At 42.1% G+C, this 12,679-nt stretch overlaps 1 protein-coding gene across 1 annotated transcript in view; it reads left to right on the top strand.

Moving 5' to 3' along the window:
• The window catches only part of srcin1b (SRC kinase signaling inhibitor 1b), a 56,515-nt gene that overhangs the window by 43,670 nt on the left and 166 nt on the right, over positions 1-12,679 (top strand). Inside the window, exons 12-19 of the mRNA XM_070852177.1 lie at positions 301-476; positions 1,558-1,688; positions 3,264-3,411; positions 3,988-4,312; positions 4,603-4,945; positions 5,078-5,220; positions 9,103-9,252; positions 9,370-9,471. Of these exons, the coding sequence (XP_070708278.1) occupies positions 301-476; positions 1,558-1,688; positions 3,264-3,411; positions 3,988-4,312; positions 4,603-4,945; positions 5,078-5,220; positions 9,103-9,252; positions 9,370-9,471 (1,518 nt within the window). The remainder of the gene's footprint in view (positions 1-300; positions 477-1,557; positions 1,689-3,263; positions 3,412-3,987; positions 4,313-4,602; positions 4,946-5,077; positions 5,221-9,102; positions 9,253-9,369; positions 9,472-12,679) is intronic.

Genomic DNA, 12,679 nt, shown 5'->3' with positions numbered 1-12,679 from the left:
TGGCTCAAAAATGTCTGACTTCCTACAAGAAACATCTTTTAGGCTTTTAAGTAGCCTCTTGTTACCTTATCTACTTTATTTAGATACTTATTTCCCCCTTAGTTTTAACATAGCTTGTGACCTTTTAATCTGTTTTTTTCTAATGCAAGTTTAAGTTAAGAGCTTACACCATAAGAATAATGTAATAATAACCACCAAACTAAAGTAAACTAGTCACTACTGAACTATTATAACTTGGTGTGTCTCTTGTAAATGCACTCGACCGGCCGGTAACATTAACGGTGTTTCTCGGTGTCCCAGCTGGAGAACCAGGACTCGGTCTTGTCCCTGCTGAGGCAGACGGAGTCGGAGCTGAGCCTCATGATGTTGGACGCCATGCGCACGCAGGAGGACCCGCTCCAGAGACAGCGCCTCCTCGTGGAGGAGGAGAGACTCAAGTACCTCAACCAAGAGGAGCTGCTCATCCAGCAGCTGCAGTGAGTCCAGAGCACGATGAATAAAGGCCCGTTTGTCCTGGTTGGTGTAGAGGAGCACAGGGGGACAGTGACTGTGACTACGGCTCCTCACAAGACCATCATACTTTTTTATATTATGTGCTATTTCTATTTCGCAGCTATTATCCCAATTTTCTGTTATCTAGTGGCACAGATTGGTCCTGAAAACTGTCTTCTAAAGAAACTCACAGTGGCTGGACAAGTCAAAAGGGTTTATTCAGCTGGGTGAAACCTTCTGAAGGGTGGCCGCAGGGCCTTAAAAGGGCTTAAGATGTCTGAATTCAAATTAACCGAGAAAAGAATTAAATAGTTTGAAATTCTGTTTAAGTATTTATTTATTAAAATGCTGTAAGTTTGGGTGAAAATTCACTCCAACAGCAAACTGAACATTTAGTCTTTGGCCGAATCAGTTGAGGGTTTACTACAGATACCTCAGTTATCCTGTTATGGTTGGCTACGTTAAACACTTAAACACTTTTTTGGGGTGTTTGCTGTTGGTTTTTGTTATTGTTGTGCTGCGTCTGATGATTTGATCATTATTTTTATTGCAAAATTGGCCTTAAATTTAGTTAAACATCCTGTTACTGTTCTTCTACTCTGGACACGTAACACATGCAGAGTGCCGCCACGTGGTGCATTTAAAGGCCACATATGATCCGTAAAACGGAGAACGATGGTAATAATCAGGCTGTAAATGACCGTCGTCCTCGATGTCGCTTCCTTTCAGACTCTGGCTGTAACACAATTGTGCTGATTAATATCATTGAGGACAAATATATGTTTTTCACACCAATTAACACATTTGAACAAATGCTCTTTAACTCTAAACAGTATTTTACGCTTTGAGCTCACAGCAAATGCATTTAATCAGAGGACTCCAGCTATATTTTCACATTTGATGTTTGTTTTTATTGCAAAATTGGTCTTGATTGAAATAAACTGGTGACGTTAAAAAGCCTTGGATTTAACCATCTGATCTATGTTGACACCCTGTTATTAAACAAGAGTGTCGTCTGCATAAAGGAGAATCGATACTGACCACACGTGCGCTGCTCCTCTGCAGTGACCTGGAGAAGTCCGTGGAGGAGCTGCAGAGGAACTCGTCGGTCAACCACGGCCTGGTGACCGAGCAGGACGTGGAGCAGAAGAGCAAAGAGCTGAGGATGCTGGGAGAGACGCTCACCGAGCTCAAAAGTAGGTGCTGCGCCGAGATCGCTGCGATTACTTCGGCTTTTCTGATGTTTCTTTTAGTCATTTTGCACGTTTGCCTGCGTGTCGGTGCGTTTTGCTCTAAGCTGCAGCCACTTAGGAGTTCTTCCTTTCTGTCTCAGTGCTTTTACCCTTAAATTGCAACACATTTGAGGGAAGCTGCTTTCAAAAGGTCAAACTGCTGCCTGGCTTCCTCTGACTTTCCAACCCTGCTGCTGTTTCACCAATGCTGCTGCTGCCTCATTATACATAAGCTTGTTTCCTCCTTTAAAGGTCTGGCTCTATTATATATCTTTATTATTATTAAAAAAAGATCAGAACCAACAATGACTGTACCTGCTAACAAGTATTATGTTTGTGTACACAACCTGATTTACCTCTTTCTGTCTGTGCTGTTGCTCTGGGCAACGTGTTCCTGCATCATTATGATCATTTTAGTGTATTTTGACTCGATCCCACATTCAACCTCCTGCTGCTCCAGAGACTCACTACAGCACCAGCTGTGGATCAGTCCGCTGATGAAAATAGTCCCTCATTACAAACAGCCTTTTTAAGATAATGAAGTTAGACATTGTGAGATGTTTTTATGGACCGTTTTGCCAAAAATACTTAACATTATTTTGATTTATTTGATTTTATATTGTTGCATTTGAACTATTCCCATATTTTTCCTCGTTTTAAATTTCATACTTATATTTGGAGGTCCTACTAGAGCAGGTTTACATGGTCTTTGTGTTGGTGGACATCGAGGTGGAGCAGAAAAACACAGAGCGGACAGTCTTTTCTCATAGTTTGAAGGTATCTAGGCACACTTATTTATATTAAAAAGACATTAAAATGTTAATTATGCATAATATGGCTCCTTTAAGACTGGATATAAAACACAGTATCATCTTTTTGTGCTTAATATGGTGTTAGAGTAACGTTACTGTATGATGTATTACAGTGCAGCACTGTAACTGTAGCTATGGGTCATAGTTCAAGTGCAAGTAATGCTAAGATACTACGTGTGTGTCAAACTGATGTAATACAGAGTTATATGAATATTTATTAATCTTCTCAGACTTTAATTGACATTCATGAAGTTTCAGGTTTAGCCTCTTGTCCTGCTGACTGTGACCCGTGTACAGCATCTTGAATATTAATCAGTAAGTGTGAAGCTCTGTGGGGCCTCATTAGAATGATATGTAGATTTCTAGTTAGCATGTCCACCCGGCCCCTAGAAACACACCGCTGTGCTTTGATTCACTGTTTGAGTGGCAGGTGAGCAGTTTTCAGGTCAGCTGAGTGTCAGACATTTCAAATACTGGCTGTGAATCGTCCACACACACACACACAGACTTTGTTGTTGTTGCTGCACATCCAGAATGCCCTTCTCTCACATTTGGCCGACCTCCACTGAATCCTCCTTCTGGATATGACAGAAAAATCCAGCCGCTTCAAATAGCTGCAACACAAACAGCATCCTGTCTTCCCTTCCTGTAATCTCCCCTCCCTCCCTCCTACAAGCCACTCTCTCCATCCCTCATTCTCCCGTTTCTCTCCCCCCTCTCCCTGCAGACCAGTTCCCCAGCCTGCAGAGTAAGATGCGAGTGGTGCTCCGGGTGGAGGTGGAGGCCGTTAAGTTCCTGAAAGAGGAGCCCCACCGCCTGGACGCCCTGCTGAAGCGCTGCAACACCATGACCGATGCGCTCAGCACGCTCCGCAGGTACGCAGATCAGACGCTCCTCAGTTTGCTCAGATAACGCTTTGCTCTCTTATTAAACCGTGTCACATTTTCTCCCCTTGTGGACGTCTTCATTGTGACTTTCTGTGGGCCTGCATTAATATTCAAGGCCCGTGTACTAAATTACACTTACATATTAGACTAATAGATGAATCAACTGCTCATTAAAATAGTCAAACATGGAATAAATTGACAGCTGCTTTATAATCGTCTATCGCGCAAAAGTGTTAAATATAACTAGAAGTATTAAAGTATTTCCAGCTTCTAAAATGCACCAGTTTTCTCTGCTGATGATTTTTTTGACGTCATTTCGGTCCTATGGGAATTGATGATTATCATTTTTTCAGTATTTTCTGACATTTTGAAAAGAAAAAAACACCCAATTGGAGCGTCTCCTGTTGAAATTGTTAGTTCCAGCTCTAATAAGTACTGTAAATTTGACAAAGCATCATTTCTGTGGTAAACTGAGTGTATTTCATCGTCTTCTTTTTGTTGTAGTTTCCAGAATGAGTCTCTAACACAGTCTAGGACCTTCGTGGTGTCCTGTGTGTATTGTAGTCTCTTGTATCCCTCCTACATGTACAGACAAGTCACAGAGGGCGTGTGGAAGGGCCCCGACGACCTCTCCAGCCAATCCCAGAAGAGAGCGGAGGACGTGAGCCGCAGCTCCGACCTGGATATCCTGAACAGTCCTCCTCTCAGCCTCTCCGACCTGAGCACCAGCGCCGGCCTGGCCAACTGGATGCCCGTGTCCGCCGGCGACGTCGACACCGCCGGCCCCGAGCAGGACATCCCGCCTTCGATGACCTTCAGAAACCGGGTTCTCGACGAGCTGCCAAGTCGGCGTCCCGCTGATAAGTCTGTGTCGGCCGAAGTCAGACTGGTAGTCAATGTATTTTTCTTCAGTAGAATCAAACACGCACACATGCACATTATTCTCCTCACCATGTCGGGAGTGGCCAGATGGCAAACGCCCATTTACATTTGAAACTGCATCTAAAACTGCTTAATTTGCTTATTCAGACCCTGTGCACACACCAGCAGCAGCAGGCGGGTTATAATTCCATTTATCTGTGTGATATTAGAAAACGCAGCGCATGAATGTGTCTTTATTATGGATTTCCAGTTTGCATGTTACAGCTCATCATTTGTCTATATCTGTATATATGTCAGGCGGCAGAGCGGGACTGGGAGGAGAAGCGTGCCAGCCTGACCCAGTTCAGCGCCCAGGACATCAATCGCCTGCTGGAAGAGACCCAGGCCGAGCTGATGAAGGCCATCCCGGACCTCGACTTCGCTGCCAGGCACATCAACAAGCCGGCGGTGCCCCCCAAGCCCCAGATCACCATCCCATTAACCTCCACCACAGTTACTTCTCCAGCAGCCGGGACCACCGGGACCACGGCCGCCACCACCTCAACCACCACGCCCGGCGGGGATCAGCAGCCTGGCAAAGTGCAGCTGGCTGCCCAGAAGCTGAACAGCATGGAGGGGGCTGGTTCTCACCGAGGGTCGGGTGAGTCATCTCTCTTTTTTACCGCCATCTGTGGACTAAATTCTTCCTCGTCATTATGAAGTTGTGGCGCAAACAACTTTTACGGGTGATTATTTTTAGAGTTTTAACTTGTGGAGTGCTCTCTGCTCGCAGTGGACCTCAGCGTGGCCAGATATCGCACAGAGAAACCCTCCAAGTCTCCGCCTCCGCCCCCACCGCGCCGAAGCTTCCCGTCGGCTCACGGCCTCACCACCAACCGCACCGGGGAAGTCATCGTCACCACCAAGAATCTGAAGGTGAGATCGAGGAGGACGGTCACGCTCTCATCTCTATTCTGTGCTTTCATTGTCAAATAATGTAATAATAATAATAATAATAATCAGAACTGTAAACTGGAGTCACGCAGCAGCTAATCGGTTAAACAGAAGACAAATGTTGATCTTCACCTTGGTAGTAAAGTGAAAACAGGTTCTGAGTTGATCTACAGGCAAAAAATAATAAATTCATTGGAAATGAAGCCGTGTTTCTCTCCTGGAGTGACAGCTGTCAAAAACGCCCCACTTCGCCTGGTTATTAAAACGCTGACCGGGTTTGTACCTCGTGAGCCAGCGAACCGCGGAGACGCTAAATAAACAAACAAGCAGTTTCAATTAACATGACAGCGTGTGTCACTGAGCGGTGCTTTGACTTTAAACGGCAACAGCTGTTTTGCGTCTAATTCGGTGGCATTTTGCAGGTGAAGCGCACGCATCTGCAGATTGTTGTAGAGAATCCATACATACATCTATACGTATATATTTAAATGGAAAGCTGTGATGCTGGGTAGATTTCTGATGCTGGATGCTGTCAGTCTGGAGGGCCTCTACTGAGATATACACTACTCACTAAAAGTTAGGGATATTCAATATTCAGGTGAAATATATGGAAAATGTAAAAAGTGAATGCTACAGTGATATTATATCATGAAAGTAGGACATTTAAGTAGAAGCATGCAATGGTAGTTTCTTCATCTTAAACAATTTATTTGAAGAAAATCTACCAACAGTGGTAGGTATACCACAACAAAACATGTTCAGTGTCTCAATAAATTGGGACGTGGCCAAAGGACGTCCACTCCTCTCCTTTCTGTGACTCTTCCAGTCTCTGTATCACTGTTCCAACCTCCTGATGACACTCTGTGACCCTCTAAGCTCAGTGAACACCTCCGTCTGAGGACTTCCTGTTTGAAGCCTCCAGTGTTGAGGTGCTGCTGATCAACTGTTAGGTGTCGTCTTGGTCTCATGATGTCAGAATGTGAACAGCAGGATGAGGAGGACTGTTTAAATACCAATTCTACCTGAAGCAGGAAATGTATTGGTGGATTCATGGATCAAACCTGTTGTGAATGTTGCTGTTAAGCTTCTTGTTAGAGAACAGCAGCTGGTGCAGAAAGTACTGAGACACTGAACAGTTGGACATGTGCATTCAAAGGTTTAGAGAAGGTCACATTAAGTTCACCTGGAAAGGTGAGAATGCATTTTAGGTTCATCCTGAAATTTCACCTGAAAGCTGAATATCCCTAACTTTTAGTAAGTAGTGTGTATATAAATACAGCCTCAGCGGTCGTGTATGAGGAGATTCTGCTCTCACATGTACAGCAGAGGGACCTCTGTTTGCTGGGGGCAGTTAAAGCCTCCCTGAACTCTCTCTGCAGAGAAACGCTGTGCGTAGGACTCACTCCCGTCTCCAGAAGACTCTGAGTTCTTCGAGGCGTTGACCTCGTCCGGTCAGAAAGGACCCAGGTTGTTGAGTCAAGTGGATCTTTGTTAGATTAGATCTTCTGGCACTTCAGTCGCACAGAAGTTCATATTGAGGTCTTTAATATCCGCCGTCTGTTGCACTCGGAGGAAACTCAGAATTGTGAATTTGTGGCTCGATGATTTATGTTGTCTTGCCGTCAACCATTTTCTAGTTTCTAGAAGTTTTCAGATGCTGCACGTAAGTAAAAACACTGATACCACACTGTAAAAATACTCCACTGCTAAAAGTATTTAAGAATAATGAGAGAAAACTTACTTGAATTCTGAAAAGTGCTCAATGCAGAACATGTCCCCTGTGGCTGTTGTTACTAGAGGTGTGATCGGACCCAAACAGTTAGCATCAGAACAGTTAAATAATCTAATTCCTGCTGTAGCGTGCTAATGGATGTGCTAGCCTGAATCACTAACAGGAGACCCAGAGCAGCAACACTTTCACCTTTCAGAAACACTGTAAACACGTTTGAGTTCTTCCAGAGTCGACCAGCACATCTTCAGAAAAACGTCTCTGAGGGAGAAAAATGTCCTGTAGTTAGAAAGAATGAAAGTAAAAGCAGTTTGATATGTTTATTATATATGACAGCGTTAGATTGTTACTGAAGCGTCAGCGGCTGGTTTCAAAGACTTCATACACAGTCAGACCATAAATCAGCATAAAACAGCTGTCGGCAGCCGTCATGATGCTATTTTTATTTTTCCACTGCAGCAAAACTAAACAGTTTTTACTTACGGCCAATGAGCCATGATTGGATGTTTCCATTTTTCAAAATAAAAGACTCTTTCTATGTTTCTTTTTTTCTGAAAACATACCAAATAACAAAATTGAGGTAGCCCACACACCAAACTGTTACCCCCCCTCTAATAATCTTTAGATTACAATTCTACATGCAGTAATGTAAAAGCAGGGTTTTACTCTTGGAGTCTGTTGAGGTGGAGCTCACTTAAGTTTAAAGATTTAAGGGTTGTTACGTATATTATCGTATTGATATTCAGTACTTTCGCTCTTGTCTGTCAGTCTGTGACCTTCACCATCAATACTCCCACAGGATGCTTCCCTTAGATTGTTCATGCTGATCTGAGGTCCTTGAAAACAGACCACATCACAGTGGAGGTTACTGTTAACACGCTGCTATTGATACGAGGGCTGCAGCTAATTGTGTTCATTATTATATTTCACATTGATTCATTTGTTATAGAAATTAATAGTGATTATTGATTATTTCCTACCGCCAACCTCCACAGCTAAATCCCACTCTACCCACTGCTTCCATCTGGTCGCAGATACAGATCCCTGGTAGCTAAACAGGCTTCAGCCCGTCTGCCGTAGCATCAATAAATAAAAAGCCCTGGTAGCTGTGTGTGTGTTTATATCCTGTATGTGTGTGTAAGTGTGGTTATGCTTTAGATTTATACTGTCTATGAATTCACGTGAGGCTCTGTACACACAGCTTTCCTCAAAATGACAATAAAAGCACATCACAATTTCCTGAAGCCCAAAGTGACGTCTTTAAATGTCTTATTCAGCCTTATTTATTTAACCCAAAGATAATCAGCTGAATAGGTATTTTAAAACTAGCTCAATAATCAATTAATCAATGTGTACCTACTTAAAGAACAGTGCTTGTCTTTTTAAACCTATTTGGTTCAGTAGTAGCAGCCGAGAACGAGCTGTAATGGCGTTGGCGTTGTAATCCTTCGGGGCAACTGCGCCCTGTCGAAGCACGTCCTCTAAAAGTTCATGTTTTTGCCCCTGACAGACTCAGATTGTTATTCTAAGTGTTACAGAAAGGATCCCTGCAGAGACAGACCTGCAAGATCCTTTTTGTTAAACCAGAAACAGTCGTTATACAACTCTCTTCAAACGTACCAGACTCCATTGACAAAAACAGTAATTTTACCTTGGAGGACACAGGAGTTGCTGATCTACAGCTGCCTTGATTGGTTAGTTTGTTTGTGTTGTTGTGTGTTACACAAATATTGTTTTGCATCTAAACTAACCATTTAAAACACCAGAGTCACTCAATAACACAAACTAACTAACTGATCAAGACAGCGGTAGACCAGCAACTCCTGTGTAAAATGTGTATTTTTGTGAATTGAGTCTGGTGGCTTTGAACTCAGCTATATAACGGCTGTTTCCAGTTAAACAAAAAGGATCTTGCTGGTCTATCTGTGAAGGAAACCTTCCTGTAAATGACAATCTGAGCCTGTCGGTGGCAAAGACGAGCACTGTCACATATTCATGACGTGCTTTGATCAGGCACAGTTGCCTTGTAGGATTACATTGCAGACATCACAGTGTAATAGCCTGACTCACCCTTTAAAAGTGTGTATGACGAACAGGAAACGAGGCGTTCTGACGTGTTTATTCTCCCTTTTCAGATGGACGACGACGGTGACATGCCTAAAACTCTGGTGAAGCTGAGGCGGACCCCGTCGGACATCCCTCGACCCGCCTCCACCCCGCCTGTGATCGCAGCGTCAGCCATTCAAGACGAGGACGACGAGGAGAAGATTATAGCAGAGCTTGAGGTGCGACGCTCTAGATAACTTATCTGTTAGCTGCACAACTAGACGTTCACATCGCTGATTTTGGTGTGTTAACATGTCTCTGCCCGCATTCTTTCATACAACAACCACGGACCAAAGATATTTCAGAGAGCGCCTGTAAAAGATTGTAATAAACAGTACAGCGCCCCACCAAAGGCCACCCCCGCCTCTCGCTGCACCTTTGGGTCCACGGGCAGACAGGTAAATTAAAACAGCATCCCTCTCCGTCTGCCACACACCTGTGGACTGTGCTTCTGCTTCTACTGACCGTCCTACTTTCCTCAAACCTTTGTAGCTACTAATAAGCAAACACTTCTACTCAAGTCCACTTGAGAATAATAAAGTTTTTATAGCTGTAAAAACTCTTAATTAATCACAGATAACAGTTATTTATTATTCTCTCTGCACTTCTACATACTTTCAAATAACATACTCATGTGAAAAACATTCAGATTAAGTGTGAACTGAGTAGCAGGAGTTAGAAAGAGACCTGAACTTTAACTTTGTGCTACAGTGTGCTGAACTCCTCTTTCTAACCTTGTTCTCAGCTCCTCTGCTGCCTCGTACCATCTTTGTTTGTGAAACTGGCACTTGAGTGTTTGTTTGATGCTCTCGTGAACACGGTAGTTTGGTTTGTATGCTCAGCGTGAACATACGACCTCGTAATTGACGTTGTGATGTGCAGCGAGTCGCGGTTAGAAGCACATGATGCATTTAGGTTTTTTGGAAAACTGTGAGCTGTGAGTCCTCGACAGCTCTGGTGACACGTTTAGCTGAGTAAAGAGGTCTTGTTTTTTTGTTGGAATTATCGCACAACGGCGCTAAGCAGGTAGCTGTCAAAATAAAGGACGGCGAGGGGGAGGGAAGGTGAGGCAGGGTGAGGGATTTCAGGTTCAGAGCTGCAGACAGAAATGTTTCCCTGAAAGAAGCTGTTTCCTCACACGCACGTGTTTTAAATCCAGATCCAGAAAGACATTTTTAATGCAGAATAAGAGCCTCATTTTAACGTTGGTCGTTAAAACAATAGAGAATTTAAATTTTTTAATGCTGTTAAAAAAAACTGGACACTTCTTGGTCTGTTTTATTTCTTTATTTGCTTATTATTGCAGTAAAAACACCTATAAAAAAGAGAATGTTGAATTCTAATGGATAAAAACTCAAAGAGTCGTACTGTGACAGCAGGATTATCATGTGATCTATAACTGTTAGATGTTAATTCAAATTAAAAACACTGACAGCATTTTTAATCTGTAACAAATCAAATATTTACAGAAGATGGCAAAAAAATAACAATCCCATATGTTAAGTTAATTCAACATTTATTTCTTTGGCTCTATTGATGGATTAAAGTGATGATGATGATGATGATGATGATGATTTTACATATTTGTTTCTCTAGTCTTGCAGTAAACGCCTCATTCATGCTTTTTCTTCTTGGCCTCTAAAAAAAAACACTTCACTCTTTCACACACAGGCAAAAAGATCAATAAATAAAACAAAGTAAATTATTATTGGCAGTTTGCTGATTGGCACCAATGCACCACATGGGATTAATCACTGTTGGAGCCATTTAACTCAAACTGAGTTATTATTATTGGTTTTTTTTATTAATTTCATGTGTGTGGGAGTTTATTTACTTGGGCAAATAGGTAAATTAAATAATTCATAGTCAAATGAAGGTTTAAGCTAAAGTCTCCTGCTGCTGCCCTTTTTAATTTGCACTGTAGCGGCACTGGGACAGGAAATGACACCTAGATACAGAAATGTAATCAAAGTTTAAGTTAATTTACACTGCACATCTGGATTAATGTACTAGTTAGGTACTGGATTAGTGTTTAAGTTAATGTACACTGCACATCTGGATTGGAAACTTTATATGTTGCAACGTAATAAGGATCTCCATGAAAAGAAAAAGAGGCCCAAACTACAGCGATCCCAACAAAACAACATATTTTAGAAAACACTTGTGTAGATTACAACATAAGGGAAATAAGGCGGAGGGGGAGAAGTGTTCCACTCAGTCTCCCCTACAGTCGACGTTAGTGCCCAACGTTGGTGCATCAGAACGAATGAGGAGTTGATCTGCAGATGATTCGGTTCAAAACAAAGGCAATAAATCAGATTTCATCAGTGCAAAGATCTTAGAAATGATGCCTCACAAGTTGGTCCCAGATTATGTGCTTATTTTTTTATTCACTTAATGAACTTTTATGACGACTTGATGAATCTCTAATGAGATCCCAGTGTTATTGATTCATTGTTTGAAGTGAAGGTGATCATCCGTCACACATCAGAATCAGAATCGTCTTTATTCACCAAGTATGTGAACACAAACAAGGAATTTAACTCCATTGATCTCATGTACATAAAGCACATAAAGAGTGTGTGTGTGTGAACATGTTTATATAAACTATGACAGAAGATAGATGATAGATGTGCAGGTTCTATTGATTATTATCCATCATAGAGTATTTAGATATATACAGTACAGACTTTCTTTTATTATTCCAGTTTTTCATTATTGCTCTTTTTTTAACCCGAAGGAGAGAAAGAAACTCTTCTCAGTCCAAATATAAGGTCTGATTGTCTGACAGAGATACATGATACTCTACATACTGGGATAAGAAACTTCTCTGTATATTTGATTGAATTCCAGATTCAGGGTTTGGCATTTAGGTTTTAAGTCTTTTGGCCACGTAGAGTACATTGGTGGTAGTGTGTGATCTAAAGCAGGGCTGTCAAACCACATCAGCATACTGGTGTCCCTCAAAGGGCCAGATGTAACTGGAAGACAGTATAAATGTAATTAAATGTAATAAATAAATGTAATTACTCCTTAATGTTAAATAACTCTGATTTTTTTACTTATTCAACTTACAAATATTACATATATATTTGCATAGATGTAAAAAAAAATATGTTTGTTATTATAACATAAACCCACATTACTCCATCAATCAACGATCAAACGTCGACACTTTGGCATACGTAGCTCCGTGTTTGGTGTCAAAATGCCGACGTAGATCGTACTCCACCGCCTCATAACACAAAAGACATGCCGGTTTTTCTCCTTGAAGCACAAACATGTCTTCGCCTTCCCGTCTTTCTTGAAACAGATCTTCCATCTGCATCAGTTTTTCTCTTCCTGGACATTTTGGGTCATTGTTTGTATTTCTGCAAGCTAGTGGTGGGATGCCGTCACTTCGCGGGTAACATAATCGGCATGCATTATGGGAAATGTAGTTTATGGTCAATGCACCCGTTTGATTTTTTTGTTTTAAGACAATCAGACCTTTTAAGCTCTCACAGGCCACATAAAATGACGTGGCGGGCCACATTTGGCCCGCGGGCCACGAGTTTGACACATATGATCTAAAGTAACGACTCTTCTATTAAAATCTGTTTGTTC

Source organism: Pempheris klunzingeri, chromosome 20 (assembly GCF_042242105.1).
Source record: "Pempheris klunzingeri isolate RE-2024b chromosome 20, fPemKlu1.hap1, whole genome shotgun sequence".
In the NCBI taxonomy this organism is placed as follows: Eukaryota; Metazoa; Chordata; class Actinopteri; order Acropomatiformes; family Pempheridae; genus Pempheris; species Pempheris klunzingeri.
The sequence above is the reverse complement of the archived record's forward strand: the minus strand, read 5'-3'. Positions and strand labels throughout refer to the sequence as shown.